Source organism: Canariomyces notabilis, assembly GCF_033297395.1.
Source record: "Canariomyces notabilis strain CBS 508.74 unplaced genomic scaffold N656scaffold_10, whole genome shotgun sequence".
In the NCBI taxonomy this organism is placed as follows: Eukaryota; Fungi; Ascomycota; class Sordariomycetes; order Sordariales; family Chaetomiaceae; genus Canariomyces; species Canariomyces notabilis.
This window is the reverse complement of record NW_027041832.1, coordinates 444,354-469,682: the sequence shown is the minus strand read 5'-3', so window position 1 is coordinate 469,682 and position 25,329 is coordinate 444,354. Positions and strand designations below refer to the sequence as shown.

The window sequence follows — 25,329 nt, the reverse complement described above, 5'->3', positions numbered from 1 at the left end:
AACGAGGAAAACGAGGAAAACGAGGAAAACGAGGAAAACGAGGAAAACGAGGAAAACGAGGAAAACGAGGATAACGAGGAAAACGAGGATAACGAGGAAAACGAGGCATATGAGGATTATGAGGAATATGAGGGAACAAATGGAGACTCAGAAAGCAAGATTGACTCGGAAGGCGAAGGAGAGTCGGAAGGAGATGGAAGCTCGGAAGGAGAGGACAATTTGGAAGGAGAGAGATATTCGGAAGGAGAGGGAGACGCGGAAGGAGAGGGAGACTCGGAGCCCCAGAGACATTCAGAAGCCGGCGAAGATGAGAAAATCCGGGAAGATTCGGATGGTGAGGGAGATTCAGGGGCCCAGGACGACTCAATGCCCAGCAAAGATCTACAGGTCGGCAGAAACCCGAAGGGGAAGTGTTGCGACTCATTGTCAAGCGCCCAGAGAGTGATGAAAATCAGGAGAGATCTCGGTGAACTCGCCGACTGGCCTGGACCGGCATCCGCGGAAGCAGTCCCCTTAGCCCGTGCCATTGAGCTGGCTATGAATACGCTATTTGGTGATAGTCCTATCAACGAGTTCACTTGGTCTCTAGGGGCTGAGTGGCTCAAAGAACAGTCCGGCCGCGAATCGATACACTTTCATATCAAACGGCATGACGGCGGATGGAGAGCCTACTCCGACGAGCTTGAAGCGGCACTTTCATTGTGGCTGTATTCAGTCAACGAGCAAGAGAACCCCATTCAGGAATCAAAAGGCTTTCGGTGGGAAAAGCCACTGGCCAAAGGAGGAAGCCCCCAGGATGCCTGGTTGAGGAAGGGGACGTCGGCAAAGCCTGCCCTGTAACTTTTGGGGCGATACACGGCGGCTTTATACCAAGACGTTCAGTGGTGGATACCTGATGGTGCTCTCAGAGTCAAAATGATTACCAGGAATGAGTCGACAGACACGCGCCTCGCTACGAGGTTGAGGGCCATCGTATTGTTGGGTGCGCACCCAACTGGAGCCCGGACACTCGATACAAAGCCTTGGATTCACCACAACCTTCAGACGGGGAAGCAGTGGCAACGGATATAATCTTGGCTGTCGAATCGTACAGCCCATTGAAGACATTATACACCCAGTACATATTCACCACCTTCATGTGGGCTGCGGTGAAGAAGATGAAGGAGCCTATCAACGGCGAAGCAGATGTACGGCCTACCCAGACAGAGGGTACGAGGGACACGAGTAAAGATCCAGCGTGGAAATCTATTGCATTGCACAGTGCTCGACTTTCGAAGATGGCTCAAGACATCCAAGCTGCGACCGGGCTCGGAGGTTTGGAGGAGATCTACTTTGCCATCATTCCTCCGCTGAGCGCGATGAAGAAGCTTCCAAATGCCAACGCAATCATTGAATGGGCTCGAGTGCATGCCAAACCGCATGAGCAACTAGGACAATGGAAGGAGGCTGCCAAATTGTATTTGTGGCTCTTCCGGGTGGCAAGAAGGTCCCTACGACAAGACGATGTTGTTCAAGCTACTGCCCTGTTGGTGGAATGTCTGAAAGGACTGGTCGAAGCCCACAAGATGAGGCAAGATTCTCAGTTTTACTATACTAGTATCTCTGATTTCTCTGACAGGGATGACGGACAAGAGATGGAGCGACTCATATCGACACTTCACGACGAATTGCGAAGCGCCGATAGCACCATCTTGTCACGTCTACTTTGCTTGTATAAGCTACAGGGTCGCCCTTGGGGTTGTTCCTTTATTGAAGACAGTCGGGACTTCAGTGGCCACGATGTGCTGCTCAAGTTCACAAACCTTTACTGGGCGGCTTGCAAGGATGAATTCATGGTTTCGGATATTCTGTCCAGCAGCAGACTGGGAATCAATAAGAAGGACGTCCTCAACTGGACACCGTTACACTACGCGGCCGCACAACCGTACGGGTTCATTGGGGTATTGTCAATATTGTTGAAATACCTAGCCGACATCAACCCACAAGATATCCATGGAAGGACACCGCTCCATTATGCTTGTCGGCATAACTACAACAATGATGTCGTACAGACGCTCCTACAATGTGGCGCAGATACCAACATACGAGACACAAATGGAAGGGCCCCTATACATTTCGCAGCGATGCATGGCTGCCGCGAAACCCTGGAGTTGTTGATCGAAGCCGGTGCAGAGATTGATGTTGCAGACACCTCAGGGTATACTCCCTTACACTTGGCTGCTTATAATGGGCACACGGAGGTGGTTACCCTTCTCTGGAGAGATTCAAGCCCGAGGTTGCGCGACCGCAACGGCAGGACTCCTCTACACCTAGCAGTAGCAGGTGTAGGCCATGTCTCTAACGGGGACACGGTCGGCCTGCTGCTCAGGGACCTGGAGGGCGTTGATCTGGAGGCCAAGGAACGTTGCGGTCGCACACCGCTTCACTTAGCAGCCGCAGCTGGCCATGAAGCTACGGTAGAAATGCTGCTTGACAAAGGTGCTAGTATAGAGGCCAAAGATGACTATAAGTGGAGGCCAGTGGGCCATGCCGCGAGAAATGGGCATGAAGCTGTGGTTATGCTGCTGCTCGAGAGGGGTGCTACAACCGAATCCCACGACATAACCTATGCCATTGACAATGGGGATGTAGCTCTGGTTGGACTGATGCTTGACAGCTTGAGATCTGCTAACACAGATTATTCGCCGCTGGATTCGCCGCTGGCCTATGCCTCTTGGATAGGTAATGAAGCTGTGGTTAGGTTGCTGCTCGAGAAGGGAGTTCCCATCGATGGTAGGGAGCTACACAGGGCAGTGTACGGAGGGCATGCAGCTGTGATTGAGCTGCTGCTTGACAAAGGGCTGATATCGAGGCCAGGTATGAACATAAATATGGAGGGCCACCGCTGCTTGTAGCGGCTGAATGGGGTCAAAATGCTATAGTTAGGCTACTGCTCGAGAAGGGTGCAAATATCGAGGCCGAAGATGACAATGGATTGAGGGCGCTGCACTGGGCAGTAAGAGGGAAAAAGTTGGATTGGAACCCTACGGCGGGGGTGCATGCAGATATGGTTAGGCTGCTGCTTGAAATGGGTGCTGACTTCGAGGCCAAGGATAAAAGGGGACGAAGGCCGCTATGGTATGCCGTTGATGCCGGCGATGAAGAGGTGATGAAGCTGCTACTCGAGAAGGGCGCTACCCCGCTATCTCCTGAAGAGAAGGCTGAGTTGGCCTCCCGCTCGGTCCTGGCCGAGGATGAAGCTGAGTGAGGCTGTGAAGGGGAGCTGGGTGCTCTGGCGTGATTGTATATATGTGGATTATGGAGAATCAATGGGGCCTTTGAGTGGGAATTGGCCGAAATTGCTCTATGAGAATGGATGCTATTCGTTATAGGAGGTCGCCAACGTGGATCACCTAGATGTCCTACAAGGAGACTACTCCTAGTAGGAGAGAAATGTTGACATCACCACTCAACAAAGCGTCATGTTCTGCTGAAAAAGCATCCATCCTGACTGGAGATGCCGTAGGAAGCCTCGGACGTAAACCTCAATGGTATAGGGGAAGGGAAGAGTTGTATTAAAGTCCGAAGTTCATGAACCCTCTCCATCGGAAAACTCTACGACGGCATATATCGTGTAACGAGGGAGATCGGGGGCGAGAACAGGGCCGGGAACCCGCACACAGTGCAAGGGTCAGTGAAGCGCAGGTTGTTGCCGTTCAGTAACTCCTATACACCACTCCTCAGCCCGTGGGGGTGATTGTTGGCTGCTGGACTTTGGATATAGCGGACGAACTCAACCACAGTGCAGCATACGATGGTTTATGATCATGTGAACTATACTTATGACTTATGTGGGCTAAACACACTGCAAAGCAGGCCAACCTACAAAGAAGTTGGAAGAACTGATACTCTGATAAGGATTGATCAAGAAAAGAACAGCAGGGAGCCGTGAAGGTCGTCCTGCTAGGCTGTTAGTCTACTACCGCTGAATTCCACATGCAGCCCACAGGGGCCACAGGTGCTTAGCGTTGGAGGTTCACTGCAGTCCCGATTGGTGCACTGTAGCATCGTGGCAGCTTCTTTCAGCCCAATCTGGAGCGAACTTTTCATCCCTTGTAGCATTTTTTTACACGCAAAATCTGTTGAAGGTGGAAAGCAGACAGAACACTTAAACCCGCGAATGGAGGACGCTGTCCGGCCGAATGCCGATACATTCAGATATTATTACGCTCGAGGGTACAGGACATGGCAGATACTCTGTTTGAAGGCAGCTGCTCGGCATCAATTCCCAGCCGACCTTGTGGACTTGGAGCACGTCTGTGAAACAGTCCATATCTTCACAGAGGGATCAAGTTAAAGCCAGGCTACGACTTCCACGCACCGGAACATCGACATGGCAAGCGAGCAACGGAGATGGAGCCTGCGACCTCCCCCCCTTTTCACGCTCCTATTCCATACCTGTCACAGTTCGCCGCCCAATTGTCATCTCCGTTGAACCAGGGGCCGAAGAATTTCCCACATGGTTCGGCGGCCAGCCCAACCACATCTGCATATTGACTCTGGCTTAGTCCTATGTCTTCTCTGCGTGATGGGCCGAGATCGTTCCAGGGGTTGCCATTATCCAGTACACCAACACCCGGGCATCGTGGAAGCAGCAAGGAATGGGCACCGTCGACCAGTCAAAAAAGATCTCTGTCGAATTGGGGCCAATCTCAGACAGCGCCGCCAGGTGGTGGGCTGCTGTACTCGCTCCAAACCAGGGCTGGGTCACCGGCATACAGCACGAATGTGACCTTTTGCCAGCGCCGTGGTCGATCTCCATTGCCAAAAACGGCAATTCATCCACCTTCGTACTCTCGCGAACGTCAATACAAGGGGAGCCTTCGTTCTCGGACTCTTTATCCCCAGCGTCGTCTTCGGCCGCTGTGCAGCATATTCTGTCATACTCGGCGTATCACGGAATCCAAGACCAAAGCCGGGTAGCCTTTACCGCGGCGTTGATGTTGCCCACGGCCAGCCGTATCAAGCAAACAATCGTCTTGTCGGCCCTCCAGCGGCCTCCCCTGGATATTAGTAACAGCAATGACCCGCCCCCTAATTCAAATTCGGACCCAGAACTTCCACCGTGGGGCCAAGACGTGCACCAGCTCGACAGACTGCTCACCCTAAGCTGCAGCAACTTCCTCCAATCCCTCCTCAGCAGCGTCGTCTTTGAGCCGGGCATCCCCTGCAACTGCTGCGGCGCCCGGGCTCAGGGGACCTTTGCGGCGTTGGACAAGATTCAACTCAACCTGCAGGCCCTAACTGGTGCGCTGATGGCACGGAACGCCAGGCTCGGCTTTCTCTGGCTTGGAGCCACACTGTTGGGTCTTCATGACTTTGTTCTCCGATGGATGCGCGCCATGTACTACCCGCTGGATCTGACGCTGGCCGGGTGGACCGACACCCTCATGTCCTTCATCCAGGAGCGTGTGGCAGATCCTGTGGTGGTCAATGAAGCGGTGGCACGCGCTGATGAGGCTCGGTTGTTGTTCCTGTCTCAAGCTATGGATCATAAACAGCCTCCCATTGTGGCCTTCCAGCCGTTTGGGTTTACCTCGCTTGTGGATTGTGGTCTTGAGGTGCGGGAACATGCGCAATGTCGAGGGAAACACGGGCTGTATTATTCTGGCTGGGCTTGGAATTGTCGAGATACATGGACGGAGGCTGACCACACTCCCCACTCATATGACTCGGAGACGATGATGAACGCTCTGATATCAAAACCAGACGTTCTGGAGAATGATGAAGCGGATGACGTCGAGATAATCGTTGACTATAGCCAAATGAACCGCGAAAAAGATCCTTCCGAGACCGTAACCCGCAGCATCTTCATGTGGCTTCGAGAACGGATGGCTTCCCAATCGCGGAAAGGGAGATCAGAGAACACGAATGGATCGACAATCTGGTGGACTCAGACGATGAGAGTGCCTCTCCGGAAGGTGACTGGCGGTCGGTTGACGCCATCAGAGCTGGCAGAGTTGGCTCGTGGATGACGCGGGTGGTGACGTACCGACGGAATAGCTTTCACTGATGGAAACCTGATGATGTTAGGAGCAAAGCTGCTAGTATGAGCTATGATGAAGTAATGTTGACCTTTTGAGTTTGGGTAAAGGGGGTCAACGCCCAGTCATCTCAGGCTATGTAAAAAACCTCAAAAGCGCTTCCACTGAATGATGAGGAAGGCAGGACGTACGGCCGTAGAAACGACACTTAAGAGGGCCATGAGGTTGTTTGCCCCAGGTCACGGTGCCAGTGAAATTATAGGCCCCTTTGCGCGGGACAAAGGTCAAAGTCTGCCAACCTATACCCACTAACGAATTCACTGCAGGGAGACTTTGTAAATATGGTTGGGATGAAAATCGACTCCAATGGCCACATTGGCCTCTCGCTGTATCAACTGAGGGATATAAGTGGTAGACATCACCAGGCAGTTCTTGCTCATTGCCTCACGCTCAAGCTCCATCCTCCAGAACACGCTGCAAGGACCTATCCATTAGCACTTTGACCGAGTTGCCACTGTACTCCCAGCTGTGATAACTCAAACTCAGTTGACAACAAAGACAAGTTCGTGAGGTATACAACGAGATGTATGACCAGCCCCTTAACCGCCTCTCCTGCCGAACGTCAACTAACAATATCTAGCACAGGCCATGTGCACCTGGTATCCAAAAGAATACAGCTGCGGATGCTGGACATGGGCTCTACAGCCTTGTTACTATGGAACGCTCAGTCCCCCTGGTCCCTGCCGCAAAGACCAAACGTACACAACACATTACGTAGACCGCAAATGCAGGGACTGTCGAGCGAGAGGGAGACGCAGGTGAATGGTTATTATCCATGATGCTTAAGGGGTACAATATTTCGATCATTTTATTTCGTTGACACAAATGGAGCTAGTAGAGCGGTGAACAGGTAGGGACTTTGAGAGCTTCTGGCACATCCAGTGCAAGGCGCTGGGTTTGCGTGTAGTATAAGCCTCTGTATCAATGTCAGAGATGGGCATCTTTACCTGGCACATCGCATTGTCTAGACTTCCTCAACAACGTTGGTCCTCACCCGAGATTACGGAACAATTCCAGCACTGCGGTATATACAGGCAGCCAAAACTCTCAACGAGTCAGCGAGTCCATAGCCAGTCCCTCAACCAGGTGCCCAGTTCGACAGGGGGAAGTCAGACTGATACTCCAGCAACAGTTCCTGCATGCGTTCCAACTTGCCCACATCACTCGTCATTGCCTTAGCCGCCATGATGAATCCCGGCACGGCGCCCGATCCCAGCGGGCGATACTGGGCCGCCTGCTGAGCGAGCTCCACCACTTCGTCCACGAGCATGGCCCGCTCGAGCTCAAGAGCGCGGGGGTCGCCGATTCCATAGACGCTCAGTGCCCAGTTGGCCATCATGCCCAGCAGGAGTAACGTTCCGTAGCCGGTTAGGCGACGAACGTGGATCCGTCTCTGCGCGAGCGTGAGCTCCACTGCCGACATGCCGGATAACAGCGCCTTCATGTTGGCGAGGTCGGTCTGCAGGGCTTGGTAGGTGGAGATGATGGCCGGAAGACTGCCTTGGATGTCCCGAGTATAACCGGAAATGGCGGCGAGGGACGAGACTCGAAGACACTCGATTTCAGGAGCTCCGTTTGTAGGCGGTCGAGCCGGCCTCGCAATGGCGGGAGGGCCCGAGGTTGTCCACAGGCGAGGATCGAGCTTTATCTTGGAATTTCCGAAGCTCTCGAGGAGCTTGTGCAGTGCGGGCAGCGAGTTAGTGGATGCCAGTTACAGGTAGATGCCTGGTTGACTCGGGAGGCAGATCAGCAACTTACGACGATTACAAGAAGCGTATTTGCCACCTCGGCTTCGAACTGACCCTGCCAATCCTGCCTTGCGACGGCGGCATTCAGCAGGTGGGCCATGGCCTCGCCGTGGCTGGGAACGAAGTCTGCCCCCCTACCAATCCAGCCCTTCAAGGACAACGTAGTCAGTTCAAAGCTGGGTCGTGTGGAGAGTCGCAGAGCATGCTACACGTACTTGACAAATCATGACGAGATACACAGCGCAGAGAGTCTCGACGGACGTGGCCCTCGCCGGATCGCCGAGTGCTCTGCGCAGGTGCCGCAGCGCCTCTCCATACGACCTGTACATATCGGACGTGAACCGGCGACTATGCACCGAGGGATAGGCCGTCGTCAGGGCTCTAACCGACGCGTCGAGGGCCTCGCTCCTCCCTAGACGACGGGGGATTTCTGCGAAGAACGGGCCGTAGATGCCAAGCTCGAAGCGAACATCGGTTACTTGTAGGGCCGAGACAAGGTTGCTCGCATCTTGCATCGTCCGGCTGGGCGGGAGCCTGGGGGACAGCTTCATGACGGATGATTCGGTTTGGGCCTGGGCTCCATGCGCAAGGATTCCTTTGGCATTAAAAGGAAATTGATCCGGCGTGGACATGAACTTGTAACGGCGTTGACCACTCCCAATGCAGGGTAAGCCGCGTCGAGCACATCGTGAACAGGAGGGAGTCAGTTGGTCGCACTAAACGGTACCAAGGACCTGGTAGTTGGTGCGATACAAAAATCCGATTCATGCAGATCCGTGGTGGTCGTGGCTCCGTACCTTTTTCTTTGTTTGCCGGCAGGCATCGCAGCCGCGGCTGGACGGAACGCCTGGCATTTTTGCCCGAACGCGCGCAAAGACGAGATGGTCCAAGATGGCAAGATGCGGTACAGGGTTTCCAAGGCGGAGATTGTGGTTCGAAATGCGTTGGCCCAGGAGCGCGTCAACTTGGAAGATTGATCGAGGTTAAGCGTCTCCAAAACTCAGGGCGCGACATTGCGACTAAATAGGAAGGCACTGTCCGGAGTACGTCAGACGACGGGAAGGCGCAGTTGCGGCAGGATGCAACGCCGCCAACGCCGTTCGGGTCCCCGCAATCGGGGAAGAGTGGACCCTGTAATCAACTCCAGAACCTTTTCTGATTGGACGGGCGCGGCATCAAACCAAAAAGGGAAATTTTTGGGGGCAGACGAGGCATCCACAGCGCTCTTTGCAGTTTCCACGGGAGCTCCATCTTGGACATCCTTGAAGTCATCAACAGCGACGAGGCTGCCCTGACTTGGTTGACTCTGCCCAGTGTATCTCATGTATAAAGAGGCGGAGAGAGTGCGAGACACCATGGGGAATTTTCGACAAGCAAACAAGCCTGGAGACACCACTCACACCACCCCGCAACTCCTCAACACGAATAGTGTTGCCTGGCCCTGCACCTCTCCAAGTTCTTGTTAACCCTCTTCGACATGCACCTCTCTCTTCGACATGTCCTCGCGTTTCTTGGAGCACAATCCATATGCGTCGTGCTCGGCGACTTCGCGGGGCCCAGTTACCCACCCCCCAAGGACCTGAGCGGCGACCAGAGTCTCGTATCCACGGCGTGGAAGAGCTTGACGGATGCCCTCAAGGCAGCAGGTCTTGGAGGCGACGGCATCAGCAGCTGCAAACCGAAAAACGGCAGTGCAATTCCAATTCCGGTTCCCGAGGCCACCAGAAACACCACCTTCTCCATCGGCCTGTTCTCCCTTCATGACCCAGATGCAGCCTCGATGCAGTTCCACCACACCTCGCCCGAAGTCGCTGCATCGACTGAGGGCACCAAAAAGGTGGATGGAAACAGCATCTACCGCGTTGCCAGCGTGACTAAGGTTTTCACCGTCCTGGCCGGCCTCCTGACGCTGAGCGACGCCGAGTGGGAGCGTCCGCTGAGTGACATCCTTGCGCCGCTCTCGGGCCAGGGCAGCCATGCTGCTGCTGTACTGTCAACGCCATGGGACAAGATCACGATGCGTGCGCTTGCCGCTCAGCTTGGCGGCGTACCGCGCGACGGCTTCCCGAACCTCGGCGAGATTGCTCTTGAGATGGCCTTGATCAACAAAACCGAGGCCGAGCTCATGGCTGAATCCGGCTTGCCGCCAGCCAATGTCTCCGACCCTCTCTCTAACCCACCATGTCTTCTCCGTCTCTTGATGGGCGAGGAATGCACCGAGACGCCATACATCCAGGGCGTTGCCAACCGCGCTCCAACCTTCTTACCGTGGACAGCACCGGGCTACTCCAACAACGGATTCGTCCTGCTCGGGCTCGCTATGGCCAACGTCACGGGCCAGACCATCGGTCAGTTATACCAGGACAAAATCCTAACCCCGCTAGGCATGGACTCCACCTTCTCCAACCCACCCCCCAAGACCGAATTCCCGCGCAGCGTCATCGTCGGCAACACAGCCGCAAGCACCTATGACGTCCCCAACGGCATCTTCGTCTCGTCAGGCGGAATCTTCTCCACAACCTCCGACCTCGCCCGCTTCGGCACAGGTATCCTCAACTCAACTCTCCTCCCGCCCGAACAGACCCGGCGCTGGCTCAAGCCTGTGTCGCACACGGCTCGGTTGCAGTATGATGTCGGCGCGCCGTGGGAGATTATGCGCTATGTGCATGGCAATGGCAAGGTGACGGAGCTGTATACCAAGCTGGGCGACTCGGGCATGTACAGCGCCTGGCTCGTCCTTATGCCGGACTACGGGTTTGGGTTCAGCATTCTGGCTGCTGGGTCGGAAACGGGTAGGTTTGGGGTTGTTTCTGCCCTGGCGGATGTTGTTACAAAGACACTGCTGCCGGTAATGGAAAAGCAGGCGGCGGTTGAGGCGGGGAGGAACTTTGCGGGTATTTACAAGTATGAGGCTGGTGGCGAGGGGATGAACTCGACGCTGGTCCTGGCTGTGGCGGCAGCGGAATACGATGATGCGCCGGGCCTGATCGTCTCGTCGTGGGTGAGCAATGGCACGGACGTGCTTCCCTACTTGGCGCGGCGTGTGGGCCCGGGGCCGTTCCGGCTGCTGCCTTCGGTCGCTGGTAGCAGCGGGGATGGCAAGGTGGCCTTTCGGCTGGTAGGTGCCACAGATGCGCCTACCGCCGAGGTGCCGGCTGGAGCTCTGTTTTTCGGGCCTGGCATGGTGAGTGCGGACTGGCTTGTGGTGGATGATAGTACCTACTACGGCGTCGGGCTGTCGCTCTTTGTGTTTGACGTCGGGTCCGACGGCCAGGCTACGGCGGTGACGCCCGCTGCGTATAGGGCGACGCTGACGAGATTGGCGGCGTAGGAATGGGGACGAGGATGGGAGTACCCTGGAGTCCGTGGTTAGATCTCTATTTCTGATGTACCTTATGATATTTCAATCTTTGGTTACACTCAATATGACATCAAAGATACGGTACACTGGTTGTTGTTCCTACATACCAGGATTGACATGGAGTCATACATGTGGTTCGCATGGATTCTTCCGTACCCATAAAGTTCCACAATTGACCCTGCCGTGGATAAGCTAAACTGTAAAACAACTGGGGTGAAAAGACTCAGATTTCAAGAGTGCTTCCCGATCCGTGAAGTTGTGAACCCACCCTTGGGTTATAAACATGAAAGCGACCGGCTTCCTATCGGAGCCCTAGCAAGCTCAGGCTATGCCCCTAGGCCAACCTAACACCCATCTTAGAAGCGAATATGTATATACATATGAAACAAACGAACGATCCGCCGATGATATGTATGTACAGCTCGGCCAAACGCCACAACAACCCCCCTAAACCCCTTGACCACTGACGGGAACCCTTCCCCCCTGCCCGTTCACCCTGACCCCTTAAGTTCCCTTACGGAAACCCGGCCCTGAGATTATCATACACACTATCCGGATAACTCAACAAATTCTGAGTCCTATCCACCGCGCCCTTCTGACTCAACTTCGACCAACTCGTCCCAATCAACGAACTCCCATCCGTCCTATCCGCCGACGCCTCCCAAAACATACTCCCGGCCAACCCCTTCCCAGCCAAATAATCCACCTTCCGTGAAATCATATCCGGCGTGTCATACGAAACCAATTCCCTCGCAGCCGCGTCATAGCTGTACGTCGCACCCGCAGCCGAATCGTAAATCACCTGCGCGCCCGCCTTGGGCAGGGCTTTGTAATCCCACACGCCCGCCTCCCAGCTGCCGGAGCCGACGCCGGAAAAGGGTTGCCCGAGGCCCGCAGTGTTGGCGAAGGACCGGCCGTAGATGGGCATGCCGAGAACGATTTTGGATGGGGGCACGCCGGCGGAGAGGTAATCACGCACCGCGGCGTCGGTGGAGAATGGTGTTGCGCTCGCGTTGGTCGGGTAGATGTTGGCTTGGTGGCCCGCAAGGGAGTCCCAGGAGCCGGCGTAGTCGTAGGCCATGAGGTTGAAGAAATCGATGTTGTCTGCCAGGGTCTTGAGGGGGAGTTTGTTGTAGTTTGTGGGGCCGGCGGGGGAGGCAATGGTTAACAGGAAGTGGTAACCGCCGGCGTACTGGCGGGAGTAGGAGTCTAGAGCTGAGCGCACGGCTTGTAAGAGCAAAATGAAGTTGTTTGCTTCAACTGCGTTTTGCGGGTATTCCCAGTCGATGTCGAGACCGTCGAAGCCGAGGTCGGCTAGGAGACGGACGGCGGAGGAGGCGAAGAGGGCGCGCGTGGTGGGTGTGGAGGCTGCGGCGGCGAAGTTGGTGGAGTAGGTCCATCCGCCGATGCTCAGGAGGGTTTTGAAGTGCCGGTTGGATTTCTTGAGCAGGAAGAGTTGCTTAACGCAGCCGTAGACGTTCTTGCCGACGTCGTTCCAGGCTGGTTTGTGTTAGTTGAGTACATGTACGCGGTAGGTGAGAGTGGTTGGTTCAACTCACAGTCTCCTGGATAATGCTTGTCGAGGTCGGCATATGTGTCGGACAGGTAGACTTCACCAGACGGCCGGAGGTTGGCGAACGAGTAGAGCGCGTGCGTGATCTGGGACACGGGGAGCTGAGCGGGCTGGTAGTTGCGGCCGTAGATGCCCCTGATTTGGTCAGCATAAAAGAGTCCACCGGAAATCTTGTATTTGGCTACCCACCAGTTGGTGAAGTAGACAATGTTCTTGTAGCCCGAGGCCTGCCGCTTGTCGACCTCAGCATCGGCTGCGGGCACCGGCGTAGCTTGCACAAGGAGCGCACAGAAGGACAGGGCTGCCAGGGCCGCCTGCTTGAGTGAGAGAGGCGCCATTGCGAGAAGACAACGATGCTGTCAAGCTGAGACAAACACAGTAGGTAGGCGAGCACACCGCTGTCATGCTGAATTTACATCATGAGGATGTCCACGCTGGGAATCTTATACCCGCCGATATAGACTCGGCCCGCGACCCATCATGACCTGGAGACTGGAGTGTGCCTACGTACCGATGACCCGGTCGGTGGTTCACCCTGAATCGTGCATCCCACCAGTATCCAACCAGTCTTCTCCTCATGATGGCACCTCACTGGCAATACTAAGGGGTGGGTAGTCCCGCGCATGAGCCCCCTGACTCCCACAAAGGCAACCAGCAACGTTGCTGCCGGCGTCATGGCAGCCTCTTGCTGATAATGTCTGCTGCAGGTACTACGCGCCAGTTCCCTTGCTTGATGCTCGCGTGTCCTCTGCTCGTCCCACTTTGGCAACCCCACGGTGCCAGTCCCAGCGGGCTCCGATGCCGAAACAGGCCGGGTCCCCGTGACGGAAGCTGCTCCGACATAACCAGAAGCCTGGGATAGGGTAGGTAGGTAGCGCAGGTCATGTTATGGGGTTGCCCCTGGAGGATGACTTGCAGTGGAACACTTACAGGTTCCAGTTGATGAAAAGCCGCCGTCTCGGCATGCCATGGCCTTATCACGGCGCCGTTGGTAGCATGCAGCACCCGCTATCTCGGTGTGGTGGTGTTAGTGGTTAGGCACCAATGAGATGCGCCAATGAACAGCCACAGCTTCGATCGAATCTCCGCGTGCGCCGGCACTGACATGTGCCCCCGATCACCAGGGGCCAGCCACGGCAGACAAGTTCCCCCAGGGCGCGGCCGAATGGGGAAGGTCGGCCCTAACATGTCTCATTGTGATTCGTCGTCTGGGCATGTCTCCGAATTGAGGGGCTTCCCCGGACCGGCACTTTGACTTGGCGCTTGAGGATGGGAACTGTAGCCCCTGGTCAGGTTGGTGGTATGGATCATGGCCACACGTGCTGATGTGAACATTGACACAAGATGCGTTTGTCGAGACCAGATTAAGGGCAGTCGGAGCACGATAAGGCAGAAGAGCATGGCTGCACCGCAGAGAACCATTCAAGATGCCGCCCATATGCCGATGCAAGGGGCAGCTTCGGCAATCGGCCTTAACCTGTCCAACCTTGCAAGTCTTCATCGTCAGCTACTGTACCTCCTATACAATTATCAATACTACAGGCGGGTTATAGTATCCCGGGCCGCCATCTCGGGCCGGAACTTTCGCAGAGCCGCAAATATCAGCATGTCAAGTAATAATATCCAGGCACCTTACCTCTATTTCCCCTATTTCCCCCAACTTCCCCCAGAACGGGTGGGGTGCTCCCGCAGCGGCGTTGGAGAGAAGAGAGATTAGCTCAGGGGTAGTGGTTAACACCTAAATGTCCCCCAAAGAACGCGCCAATACGACGTTGGCGTGCTGTGGTTGCATGTCAACTTAGTCAAACCGTGGGTTGCACCGTGCAACGTTACCTGTCTCTTCACTCTCTCCACAAGTCCAAAAACTGTGAGAACTAGCTGAGGTGTACTTGGGTCAAGTTGCTATCAAGCTGAGCTGGCTGAAAATCCCCAGGAACTGTCCTTCTGTTCACACCAGGGAGATTAGAGTCTGGTGGGCACAACTCCAAGGACACATCTCGCGGCAATCTGCAACTACAGTAATGTCAACTTTCCTACTCTATCTCTAACATGGCCCCGATTATGCAAGAGTCCGCTCTATCATGACTCGTCTATCAGATTACACATCCAGCTCCCTCTATGCATGAGATATGGGTATCATAACACCACCCCTAATACACATTCACATCCCCATCCCCCCCTATCATCAGATCCATCACAACCCAACAAAGCCCACCACCACAGCCGCCAACCCAGCCGTCCAAATCACCATCCTAGCATCCACCCTCACCAACCCAGCCGCATTATCCTCCCCATCTCCCCCATTCCCATTCCCATTCTCAACAGCCTGCCCATTAAACCTCGGATCCGTCGGCTGCTCCGCCATATTCACCACCTCGACCCTGCTCCCCTCAACACACAACCTATCCGGATCCGTCCACGTAGCATCCACAGCCCGCTTCCACGTCTCGGCCGGCTGCCGGAGCATGTCCCAGGTATAAAACACCCTGCAATTCGCGGGCTGATACAAAAACTGCAGCGGCATTTCTGCATTCGTCCTCGCAAACGCGTTCTTGCCGTTCACACCCCCGGGACTGCTCAGACTCCGGGCACGGGAGAGGGCGTAGCCTTCGGCAATCTCGGCTATTTCGCTCCCCGTGACGTTCAGGTCCGGGTTGAGGACTATGGCGGCGTTGGCGGCGGCCGCGATTTGGCGGAGCGGGAAGAGCTGGGAGCCTTCGACTCCGCCGATGGACTGCATTGCTCCCGTGCGGGGGCGGCCGCCGACGGCGAGGGTTTTCACGTTGAACTGGTACAGCATTTGATAGGAGAAGAGTGTGCATGCGGAGCCGCAGGTTCCGTCCATCAGCAACACAATATCCGACGGATCAAAGACGGCCGCCGGCGGGTTGGTGCGGGACCCCGTACCGGTCATGTTGTAGTAGCGCGAGGTTTCGTTTTGCGGGTCGTGCTGGTAGGCGGTGAAGGAGTCGTTGAGGAGGGTGACGGGGCCGAGGACGGCGGCTTCGGTTTCGAGGAGTGTGCCGTTGGGCGCAAACAGGTTGCCTGGCATCAGGACGTCTACGACGCCGCTGGTGGCGATGACCTCGACGGCATTCCGCATTTCGGAGGTCATTTCGACGTTGGCAAAGGTCCCGTCGGGATCGACGTACGTCTGCATGGCGGAACTGGCCGTCTCGCCGATCTGCCGGACGGATTCGGCAAGGCGGATGTTGTCGGCTCGCCAGATTTGTTGGGAGGGGAAGAGCTGGAAGGGTAGGTTAGTGACTTGCTTGCGGATGTGATATGGTAAACAGCTTGGAGGGAGTACACACCTGAGCAAAGAGTTCGTTGCTGGCAGCCACGATACCGCCACCATTGGCGGACAGGTCTATCACCAGCCTCTTCTTGTTACTCTGCTTGCACTCCGCCAGGAAGCCCTCAATTGTCTGTTGGAAATCGACCATGTAATCGATGGAATCAATATTTTTCGACTCGTCCGGCTGGAAACCCGACACCACGAGCACAGCGACATCATCATAGCCCGTGCCGTTCAGAAAGTAGCCCGAGGTGAGATCAGCGTCAGAGTCCCTGACCACGGGGGCGGGATAGCCGCTGATCGGCACAACTCTAGACTGTCTAATCTCAAGTAGTTCAGCAGGCTCTGCACGTTCCGAAAGTGAGCTGCCGCTGGAACTCGGCGTCAAGAAAAAGTCGTAGAAGTCGTCGCCCGTCTCGATTCTGCTCGGGAACGATTCCACAAGCACAAATGCGATGCTCTCTTCAGTCTGTTCCGTGCCATCGTCGTATGTGAGCGTCACACTGGGGCCGGTGTAGTCCAGCGACTGAGCGAGGGAGTTAACTGTGTCCTGGCGCGCGTAGGTCGGAAAGTCGGAATTCCACTGCGCGTCCGGGTCCTGGTAGAAGCTGGTCAGGGTGCTGCGGCGCTCGAGAACGGTGGCTGCGTCTTCGCCGTTGATTTTGGTAACCGCGCGGGGGAATTCCCCAGTGCCGCTGTCGCTGGCTTCAAGGAGCTCGGCTAGAGGGCGGTCAGCAGTAGTTAGCAGGAGGGAAGAACCAGTGCTGCTTACCAGCGTGGTAAAGCTTAGGCACCTCGACACCGTCGCGCGAAACAGACACGAGGTCGGCCAGAAGGCGATTGCTAAAAGTGAAGACGGAGAAAATATCCGGCATAAAGGTGTAGTGGCCGTCGTGAACAGACTGGACGAGTTCCAGAATCGCCAGTTGGAAGTCATATTCGCTGCGGTAACCGCCCGCATCGACTGTGCTCGAGATGTTGTCCAGGGTGCCGAGGACGTCAACCGCGGCGAACGGGTAGTCCTGGGGAGGGGACTTGAGAAACGGCAGCGTGCTCTGCCATTGTGAGTAGGCTTTGAAACTCTGTATGAGCTTCTTTGCCGGCTCTTTTCTGTTGGGGACTGTTTGAAGACAGTCGAAGGCCAGTGTGGCGGGGACGGTGGGCGTTGCTGTGTTCGGTATGAGCAGTGACCACTACAGATACCAAGATATATCATTCATTTCGAACTTACACCTTCGCGAGCTGTCTTGGACCGCTGAAGCCACTAACCCACACGAATCGGGATCGGGCGCTGATTGCCTGCTAGACACGTGGGGCGCTGGCGCCGCATTCACGCCGCATATCCATTCATTGCCGAGGCAGAGGATAACTGCCAGTCCTGGCCTTGAGAGCCTCATGATGAACTATGGTATGGTGATGATGTGCGATTATCCACAGCATCGGGGTCGAAGTGAGAAGAAGGGACGCGCGCGTATTAATACTCGGCGTGCAATTTGGCATCCGCATGGTTGTCGGATCAGCACTAAACAAATTCAGCATAACTTAACGTATGGATCGCGATCCCAGGCAACCAGGCCCGAGCCAGGAAGCCGGGATAGGGTGGCGTTGGCACTTGGCGGGCCACAGGGGCGGCCGTCCCGGGGTCGTTGGTGGAGCTGAAGCTGGGGCAAAGCAATCAGCGCCGCAATCGTTCCCCGCTACGCGAGCGAGGCGAGCAGGGCCTGACTGGGCTGGGCTGATGCCTGGGATGATCAGACTCAAACACCGCCGCAAACGTCCTGACAATTAGTTGGCAATCAAAGAAGCGCGACACATGTGGTACGATCTTACCTCTGTATTGTATGTACATAACGGACGATATTCATGCCCAATCTCGCACAACCCCAATCACTCCGTACGCTACGAAACGATATTGGGGTACCTGCGTTGACTCGCTTGCTGGTGCTACGTCGGACTTCGTATGGAACTTGTGTATGGGGACGACTATGGGCGTTTAGATTGCCAATCATTAGGCGAGCCTCAACCTTTTGACACATTTCCCTAAGATTGACGTCAGGTGTCACAATTCAATTGTCAAAAACACAGGGAGGCGGCTAAGCTGTGCATACCACATGTTCACAGGTCCCTCGCGCTTCAGTTCACAATGAACTGCGCTTCTGTTAGACGCAGCGCAGCGCCAGCATAGCCCACGTGGTTCATGCCTTCGGGGTTCAATAGTCGCACTCAACACTCGCGCTGCTGCTCTCAACGTGGAAAGGAGAAATGCGACCTTTGACAAACCATTGGGGGCCGTGCTTGCAAAGTTCAAAGTTTGGGGCGGTGTTGCAGGGTCCACGCTAACAACCGCCCGGTGGTGCGGTTTCGCAAAAGTTCTCTATTGGTTCGTTGACAAAATGGGAAAGCACTTCAAAGGAGGTCTCCAATTCTGTTGCGTGGGTTCACCATCTTCCAACTCAAAAGGAAAAGTAAACTCTGGATCTATGTAGAGATGCACTGGGGCGATGCTCTGGATGTTGGAATCTCTTCTGAGTAGATTCATGCACCGAGTTGTAGGCAGAGGCTATTCGCACTTTCCTCTTGCATCTCGCACTCATGTACGAAACAGGAGGCATACCCCTGTAATATCGTTGTTCTCGAATCTCGACTAGTCCTTGGCACTTCGAAACCCTCAATTTCGCTATTACAGAGCCGAGCAGTTGGATCAGCTTTATCGAGAACAGTTTCAACGCCAACAAAGAGTACACTATAGAATGGCTCGAGAATGTGATTATTTGTGGGCATTTTGCCGTATTCCGCTGATTATTCTGCTGTTCAGGGTATGTATATGGGTACCGTAATACTCCGTACTACTATTCCATTCTGGGTAGATAGTGGGTCAGCCTTGGATTGATTAGCGCTGCGGTAACCTGGAAATCAGATAGCGATCAGTTCCTGATCAACTTGCTCGTGACTCAAAGTTCAACTTTCATCAACAACCCAGTACTCTCCAATGTCGAAGCAACAGCTCTTCCAAATCCTCCCGTTGCCCGACGAGGACTTGCAACAGGTGCTTGACTATGCCTCGACGCTGTCCAAGGCCGAAGCAGCCGCCCATTTCAGCAACCTGCTAGGGGACTCGCCCCAAGTCATCGACTTCATCTCCACCTTCAACTCGCGCCGCGCCGACCCAAAACACCCGCCCACCACCGCGCCGAGCTCAGGCCAGAGTTCCGAGATTGAAGGCGTCACGAAGCACCGCCGCGCCGCGAAAAAGAACAAGGCGTCGCTGCACACCCCGCCGCCGCGACAAGTCGCCTCGTTTGCGCTCGCCCCGGGGACCGTCTACAACAAGAAAGACCAGCAGGAAGACTACGTGTCGGGAAGAGCAGGGTCATCGACACACTCGAACGGCACCGGCAGCCAGAACAAACCGCCTCCAACAGTTACAAAATCTGCTACGCCCCCTCCACCCTCCTCCAAACCCCCGCCCTCCGCCGCGGGGACGCTGGTCTCTGACCTCGGCCTGCCCAAGGCCAAACCCAAATCCACCCCGGTCTCCCGCACCTCCACACCCGGCCCATCGTTCTCCGCACGGAACAATGCCCCCCACAACACCGCCGCGGCGAAAGTCTCCATCACGGGCGGCACACCGATGCACGGCTCCTCCACCGCGCTCGCCGACCTAGACCAAGCGATCCGTGCCCTCGAGATCAGCACCAACCCGTCGCTCGCAGCCAACAACAACCCCGCCGCGCGCCGCTGCAACTGTGTCGCAACCCGACACCCTTTGCTCGCGGCCGCACCGAACTGCCTGCAATGCGGCAAAGTGATTTGCGTCAAGGAAGGCCTCGGCCCCTGCACCTTCTGCGGCACCCCGTTGTTGACCCCCGCGGAAGTGCAGGGTATGATCCGCGAGTTGAAGGCGGAGAGGGGAAGAGAGAAGATGGCGGCTGATCGGGAGGCGCATAAAAGAGTAGATGGAAGTGGGGGTGGGGGAGGGAGAAATTATGCGGCGAAGCCCGATCCTAGTCTTGCTGAGGCTATGGCCATGCAGCATCGTGACAGGCTGCTTGCGTTTCAGGCGCAGAATGCTAAGCGGACGGTGGTCAGGGATGAGGCGGCTGATTTTGATGTTTCGTTGACCGGTGGGAGTATGTGGGCTACACCGGAGCAGAGGGCGCTTGCGCTGAAGAAGCAGCAGAGGTTATTGAGGGAGATGGAGTGGAATGCTAAGCCGGAGTATGAGAAGCGGCAGCAGGTGGTTAGTATTGATCTGAGTGGGAGGAAGGTCCTGAAGAAGACGGTCAAGGTGGAGCGGCCGTCGACGCCGGATGATGACTCTGATGATGCTGGAGGTGGGGAGGGATCTGCCTTGGCGGAGACGGATGGGAATAGGAGGCCTGGTCAGGGCGCGTTTAGCAGGAATCCACTGCTGGGGAATCTGGTCAGGCCGGTGTATGATCCAGAAGGGAAAGGGGTTGAACTGCAGGGTCGAAAGGACAGGGGTCCAACTTGGCGAAAGGTGCAGGACGACTTGGACGATAACCAGGATGTGATCCTCGACGGCGGCATCTACGGGGGGAAGGCGACGACAGGTGACGAGCCTGGGTGTGGATGAGGCCGGTAGAAGATGGGAAATGGCGTGTACTCGATTCCCTCTGCTATCATTGTTGGATTTGGGTCGTCTAGGCTGGGGCGAGCTCAGTGCTCACTGTACCTATCTGCCCCACCGAGAGCGTATCGAGGAACCAGCCGCCAGGTACAACCTGCCGGCCAAGTCAATGATGACATTCGGCTCGAGGTGGATGTGGAAATATGCTCCTGTGCTTGCTAGCGCAAGGTGTTACCGAACTCGCCATCCCTGGTTACGCCCCAACCAGTCGTCGCTAGGGCCATTCGACAATTGCTGTTATGCTTGGAGCGTAGATCCGAACTGCTAGTCTAGGCTTGGAGACTATCACGGGGCATCTTCCGGACGTCATGTGCTGACCGCAACTCTTTCGGAGTCACAGTCGGTTACTAGGGGGACGACACCTGCAGTACCTGAGTTACCCCGGTCCTCAGCCGTCTAGTTGCTGGTAACATGGATATCATCAACATCTTGAACTTGAAGCTCTCGGTGTCTGTACACACTTGAGGACTCAAGCTTGGAAACGACGCCAAATTTCACCGCTAAAGCACCTGATAATCCGCATTTACCGGCTTATGCGTGGCTGTGAAGGGCGTATCGACGTTTGCAAATTATCGCGTTTGCGGATCGCGTATTCAGCTGTGTAAGCAGCGTATACACCAGGCTGAATACGCACAATATCGACATGATCTTCCAAGAACACTTACTATAAATCAGTCGGCGACGCCCTCAGTCAAGGCACCTCAATCTCTTCACCGAGCCATCGGACAACGTCATAACCAGCGTCAACACCTATCAGCCCTCAGCACTATCCAACATCACTTCATTGTCAACCCTTCAGACGCAAAAATGACTTTCATCTCGCTCGCCCGCCTGACCGCCATGCTGGCCTTGTCCTCCTCGGTGCTGGCGGCTCCCCAAGTGCAACTCAGCGTCCCTGCGCAGCTGCAGCTCGCCGACACGTAAGTGCCAACCTGATGGGTCGAGGCGATCACTCAATCTACCCACCGTTCACAGCTGACGAGCCATGTCTGACCTCTACTAGTGTCGCCGAGAGATACCAGATCCTCAACAAAACCGAGGACTTTGTGTTTGACTTCAACAAAATCCCCTTGGCAAATCGCAAGACCTTTCCCGCCCTCGTTGGGACCGGTGGTGCACTGGCCGTTGCTGAACTAGCGGGTGAGTTCCCACACTTCCCCAACATCACCTACTACCCACGCACATGCTGGTACTGACGCGACCAGGCTGTGGCATGGCCGCTCTGCACATCCACCCACGCTCCGCGGAACTGTTCGCCGTCCTCTCGGGCCGCGTGTACACGGAAATGATCACCGAGACAGGCGTTGTCGACGCCAACGGCAACCCGCGCCTGGTCCGGACTGAGTTGGGTCCCAAGCAAATGACGGTGTTCCCGCAGGGTTCGTTTCATGCCCAAATGAACCCGGACTGCACCCCGGCGCTGGCTATTGCCGCATTTACCTCGGACGATCCGGGTGCGGCTCTGATCCTGCCGCAGGCGTTTGCAGAGACGGATGACTTTGTGCTGAACGCGTTTGGGGGCGCCATTGGGAAGGAGGAGCTGGCGAAGTTTAGGAAGTTGATGCCGAAGGGAGCGATTTTTGAGGTCGAGGAGTGCCGGAAGAGATGTGGTTTGTAAGGGGGTGTCTACCATGGAGTAAGGGCTGGTGAAAGGGCTGTGGTGAGAGTCTTGTTTCCTGTCAGGGGTATAACTTCCAACTGGGGTCCAAAGGGTTAGAAGTTACGGCCTACAGCTTTGACGGGAGCATGTTTGTCTGCTTGAAAGAGGAAGGGAGGAGGTCATGGGATTTCGATTTCATGAACTCATATAGACTTTCGCGAAATTCAACACCCTTCGCTTGCAACAACTGGGAAGGTTTATAGCATTCATGGTTATTGAGTCTTAGGTGTATCAGTACCATATGAATTCGTTTCCCACAAGTCTGTGTGTTTCCGCATTACCTGGGCTGTCGTCGAACCACTCCTACCAGTATTTGGTGCTGCCTCTAACCAACGACCACCAGCGATTTTGCCCTTCAAGTTGTTAGCTACTAGGTATGCCTTTCAGCAATGATTGCTTACCCGTTCAACTTCTTGTTCAGGGCATAGCAACCCACGTTCGAGCGCCCAGTTGACAGCGCTCCCCGTCACCCGCTGCCAGTACAACAGAATCCTGGGCCAATTCTGTGGTGGTCATCAGGTCATGAATAAGACCGGTTTCTCCGAACCGAAGGCCATTGCATATCAGCCCTTGAATACCCAGTACCAACTTTACCTAACAGATGGTTCCCTTTCCTCGAGTGTTAATTACAACGTCGAGTTCGGCTGCTCGGTTCTTGCTCGGTATTGTAGTCTTATGTCAGAAAGTTGCCATTATGTGCAAACGCGGATTCGGCGACCTTCCACAATAGGAAATCGGGATCAAACGCTCGAGGGGCTCCGATGCGTAGACCGAGTTCCTACTACTACTGTGTAAGTTGTTTGGTGCTTTACCACCTCTTGTTGGTCGCTCAGCGCTTATCAGATCCCACTTATCAGATCCTTTGCCCCTGATGAGGGGCACAGTCGCTCGCTCGATCGTATATACGAGCCTATTACAACACCAATGTAAGCATAGAGGATGATCCACAGGTCCAGCAGTGGAGTACAAAGAGTGAATCATCCGGCGACTTGCTCCCTCATGTTTTCTTTCTCATCAGTCTCCAGTCAACTGCTGCACTACTTCTAGCATAAGGTATTGTTGTCATTGCCATTACAAGCTACCCAACCCTGTGCAGCAACCATCCCTCTTTAAGAACCTCATCAAACCAAACATCACAACCTTAACTCTCACCTCCCCAACATGTCCGGTTCCGGAGGCACGGCCAACCCCGCGTGGACCGCTGTCGACGCCTACTCCTTCTCCCACTGCCATCCGGCATCACGCCCCAACACCACTATCCTCGAAAACACCCTGAAAGCCACTGAGGAAGCAGGCCTGCCCGCCATCGCCGTGTCCCCGTCGCAGGGCAAGTTCCTCGCCTTGCACTGCCGCTCGCACGGCGTCACCCACGCACTCGAAGTCGGCACCCTGGGCGGGTACTCTGCCATCTGGCTAGCCAGCGCGAACCCGCACCTGGTCAAACTTACAACAGTCGAGTACGACGCCCATCACGTCGAGGTTGCGCGCAAAAACATCGAGGCTGCGGGACTGTCCGACCGGATCGAGGTCATTCATGGTGCTGCGCTGGATGTGTTGCCAAAGTTGCAAGAGGAGGTGAAAGCGGGCAAGAGGGAGAAGTTTGGGTTTGTGTTTATCGATGCGGACAAGGTCAATAATTGGAACTATTTCAAGATGGCGTTGGAGATGGTCAGGCCGAATTCGGTTATTTGTGTGGATAATGTTGTGAGACGGGGCAAGTTGGCGGATGCGGATAACACGGAGGAGGGTGTGGTTGGTAGCAGGCAGGTGGTGGAGAATGCGGGGAAGGAGAAGGGGGTTGATGCGGTTGTGCTGCAGACGGTGGGTGAGAAGGGGTATGATGGATGGCTGTGGGCGCTTGTGGAGTGATTCGAGCGTCACGGTTGGGGGAGGGGATTGACATAGGGTACTACCGTGACCTTACCCACCTGTAGTACGATTAGACGGAGGATTTCGACTATGCCTCTACCCAGGGAGTAACCACCATTGATATCTCTATTTTCACCGGTACTGCCGGGGGTTTGAGTCACGCCGGCTGCCTTATCTACCGGCATACGGTGTCAGCTCCGTGCTGTTTCCGGCCATGGTGACTTCGGGTCGGCCCGGATTTAAGTAGCAATAACTTATCATATTTGCTCTCACAATGCCAACAGCACCGGACCCAATTACTTCCCCATAACTCCTAATTCCTACCTAGAGGACTCTCAATAAGCGAGGGGTCCTCGCGTGCAGCTTCCTCAATTTGCTTCCTGTAGGTCCTGACCGTGTCCATGTTGACCGTGTGTTCCTTCAAACCTACGTCTTTTTCGAGGCGCAGACAGACCTCCAGATCACTGCAGGCGCCATGTTAACTCAACCAGCTGGTGTGATTGGTAAATGTTGGGAGTTGCCTCAACTTACATTTCCGTTATCAAGGTGATGACCTGCCCCGGATTTTCGGTATGAGCTAGATGGCTGGCTCGTTGCGTATATGTTTTGGGAGTAAATCTCCACGCCGTGACATCGTAGTTAATAACGCGGTTGACCTTGGGGATCATGAGAGGACCAAAATTGGCCGCTATGTCGGTTGTCACAATGGCAAGACACTCCTTGCGGCGGGGTCTGCCCAAGGAAGCTGCCCGCTCTGATGGAGAAAGATCACAGTGGAGAGAAACGGCGCGTACGTTGAGGGCATCGAGCAAATGGGAGACCCGGCGTGTCTCGGTAATGGATCGAGTGAAGATTGCCGTCGTCTGGTTAGCTGCTTGGGCCTCGTTGCAGAGGTGGACGAGGCAGGCGTCCCTGAGTCGCTGAAGAACGAAGATGGAGTAGTGATCTACCGGTATCATGATAGGAATGATGGGATTATTGCGTGTCCTCGGGCAGGAATTCCTGCCCTGTCTTCTTTCCGGGTTCCATGGACATGTGTTGAATTACTTCGATGCGTTGGTCGCTATGTTCGTTTCGATTATGTCG

The 25,329-nt window shown here is 55.2% G+C and overlaps 11 protein-coding genes across 11 annotated transcripts in view; 7 read left to right on the top strand and 4 right to left on the bottom strand.

The window, feature by feature from the left end:
- N656DRAFT_77753 (uncharacterized protein) overlaps window positions 1–988 on the top strand; it is a 2,558-nt gene extending 1,570 nt beyond the window's left edge. The window contains exon 3 of the mRNA XM_064814839.1: window positions 1–988. This exon is cut by the window's left edge and continues 983 nt beyond it. Within this exon, the coding sequence (XP_064670387.1) occupies window positions 1–840 (840 nt within the window). The 3' untranslated portion in view covers window positions 841–988.
- A 1,432-nt stretch (window positions 989–2,420) lies between these two features.
- Window positions 2,421–3,187, top strand: N656DRAFT_678852 (ankyrin; the record flags this gene model as incomplete). The annotated part of the gene is made up of 2 exons (XM_064810525.1): window positions 2,421–2,509; window positions 2,857–3,187. Coding segments are annotated over 2 exons (420 nt in total), but the record flags the coding sequence as incomplete, so codon positions are not given.
- Window positions 3,188–4,640: 1,453 nt separating this feature from the next.
- Window positions 4,641–6,014, top strand: N656DRAFT_798004 (uncharacterized protein; the record flags this gene model as incomplete). The annotated part of the gene is made up of 1 exon (XM_064817706.1): window positions 4,641–6,014. One exon carries the CDS (start codon window positions 4,641–4,643, stop codon window positions 6,012–6,014), a length of 1,374 nt encoding a protein of 457 aa, XP_064670385.1.
- Window positions 6,015–6,949: 935 nt separating this feature from the next.
- On the bottom strand, window positions 6,950–8,685 carry N656DRAFT_752907 (uncharacterized protein; the record flags this gene model as incomplete). The annotated part of the gene is made up of 4 exons (XM_064813048.1): window positions 6,950–7,758; window positions 7,842–7,979; window positions 8,047–8,547; window positions 8,629–8,685. The coding sequence occupies 4 exons, from the start codon at window positions 8,683–8,685 to the stop codon at window positions 7,162–7,164; spliced, it is 1,293 nt and encodes a 430-aa protein (XP_064670384.1). The 3' UTR covers window positions 6,950–7,161.
- Window positions 8,686–9,068: 383 nt separating this feature from the next.
- N656DRAFT_779046 (beta-lactamase/transpeptidase-like protein) lies at window positions 9,069–11,217 on the top strand. The gene has a single exon (XM_064815117.1). The coding sequence runs from the start codon at window positions 9,309–9,311 to the stop codon at window positions 11,160–11,162; it is 1,854 nt and encodes a 617-aa protein (XP_064670383.1). The 5' UTR covers window positions 9,069–9,308; the 3' UTR covers window positions 11,163–11,217.
- A 330-nt stretch (window positions 11,218–11,547) lies between these two features.
- On the bottom strand, window positions 11,548–13,270 carry N656DRAFT_77440 (glycoside hydrolase family 18 protein). The gene is made up of 3 exons (XM_064814262.1): window positions 12,955–13,270; window positions 12,752–12,900; window positions 11,548–12,692 (listed from the first exon to the last, which is right to left on the bottom strand). The coding sequence occupies exons 1-3, from the start codon at window positions 13,101–13,103 to the stop codon at window positions 11,707–11,709; spliced, it is 1,284 nt and encodes a 427-aa protein (XP_064670382.1). The 5' UTR covers window positions 13,104–13,270; the 3' UTR covers window positions 11,548–11,706.
- A 95-nt stretch (window positions 13,271–13,365) lies between these two features.
- N656DRAFT_789446 (uncharacterized protein) lies at window positions 13,366–17,460 on the bottom strand (the record flags this gene model as incomplete). The annotated part of the gene is made up of 5 exons (XM_064816791.1): window positions 13,366–13,428; window positions 15,137–16,012; window positions 16,080–16,783; window positions 16,836–17,231; window positions 17,295–17,460. 5 exons carry the CDS (start codon window positions 17,458–17,460, stop codon window positions 13,366–13,368), a joined length of 2,205 nt encoding a protein of 734 aa, XP_064670381.1.
- A 1,592-nt stretch (window positions 17,461–19,052) lies between these two features.
- N656DRAFT_708989 (zf-C2HC5-domain-containing protein) lies at window positions 19,053–20,660 on the top strand (the record flags this gene model as incomplete). The annotated part of the gene is made up of 1 exon (XM_064811558.1): window positions 19,053–20,660. The coding sequence occupies one exon, from the start codon at window positions 19,053–19,055 to the stop codon at window positions 20,658–20,660; it is 1,608 nt and encodes a 535-aa protein (XP_064670380.1).
- An 894-nt stretch (window positions 20,661–21,554) lies between these two features.
- Window positions 21,555–22,332, top strand: N656DRAFT_708800 (RmlC-like cupin; the record flags this gene model as incomplete). The annotated part of the gene is made up of 3 exons (XM_064811541.1): window positions 21,555–21,634; window positions 21,718–21,854; window positions 21,920–22,332. The coding sequence occupies 3 exons, from the start codon at window positions 21,555–21,557 to the stop codon at window positions 22,330–22,332; spliced, it is 630 nt and encodes a 209-aa protein (XP_064670379.1).
- Window positions 22,333–23,223: 891 nt separating this feature from the next.
- N656DRAFT_779039 (S-adenosyl-L-methionine-dependent methyltransferase) lies at window positions 23,224–24,707 on the top strand. Its single transcript, XM_064815116.1, has one exon. The coding sequence runs from the start codon at window positions 23,536–23,538 to the stop codon at window positions 24,241–24,243; it is 708 nt and encodes a 235-aa protein (XP_064670378.1). The 5' UTR covers window positions 23,224–23,535; the 3' UTR covers window positions 24,244–24,707.
- On the bottom strand, window positions 24,557–25,202 carry N656DRAFT_797996 (uncharacterized protein; the record flags this gene model as incomplete). Its single annotated transcript, XM_064817705.1, has 2 exons — window positions 24,557–24,707; window positions 24,775–25,202. 2 exons carry the CDS (start codon window positions 25,200–25,202, stop codon window positions 24,557–24,559), a joined length of 579 nt encoding a protein of 192 aa, XP_064670377.1.
- Between the last annotated feature and the right edge of the window lie 127 nt (window positions 25,203–25,329).

Bases quoted from the DNA above. Each gene is read 5' to 3' on its own strand.
- N656DRAFT_779046 (XM_064815117.1), top strand. From the start codon at position 9,309: ATGCACCTCTCTCTTCGACATGTCCTCGCGTTTCTTGGAGCACAATCC.
- N656DRAFT_77440 (XM_064814262.1), bottom strand. From the start codon at position 13,103: ATGGCGCCTCTCTCACTCAAGCAGGCGGCCCTGGCAGCCCTGTCCTTC. The intron at 12,901-12,954 runs GTGGGTAGCCAA...TGACCAAATCAG, and splicing joins ATTGTCTACTTCACCAACTG to GGGCATCTACGGCCGCAACT. The intron at 12,693-12,751 runs GTGAGTTGAACC...AACACAAACCAG, and splicing joins CAAGCATTATCCAGGAGACT to CCTGGAACGACGTCGGCAAG.
- N656DRAFT_779039 (XM_064815116.1), top strand. From the start codon at position 23,536: ATGTCCGGTTCCGGAGGCACGGCCAACCCCGCGTGGACCGCTGTCGAC.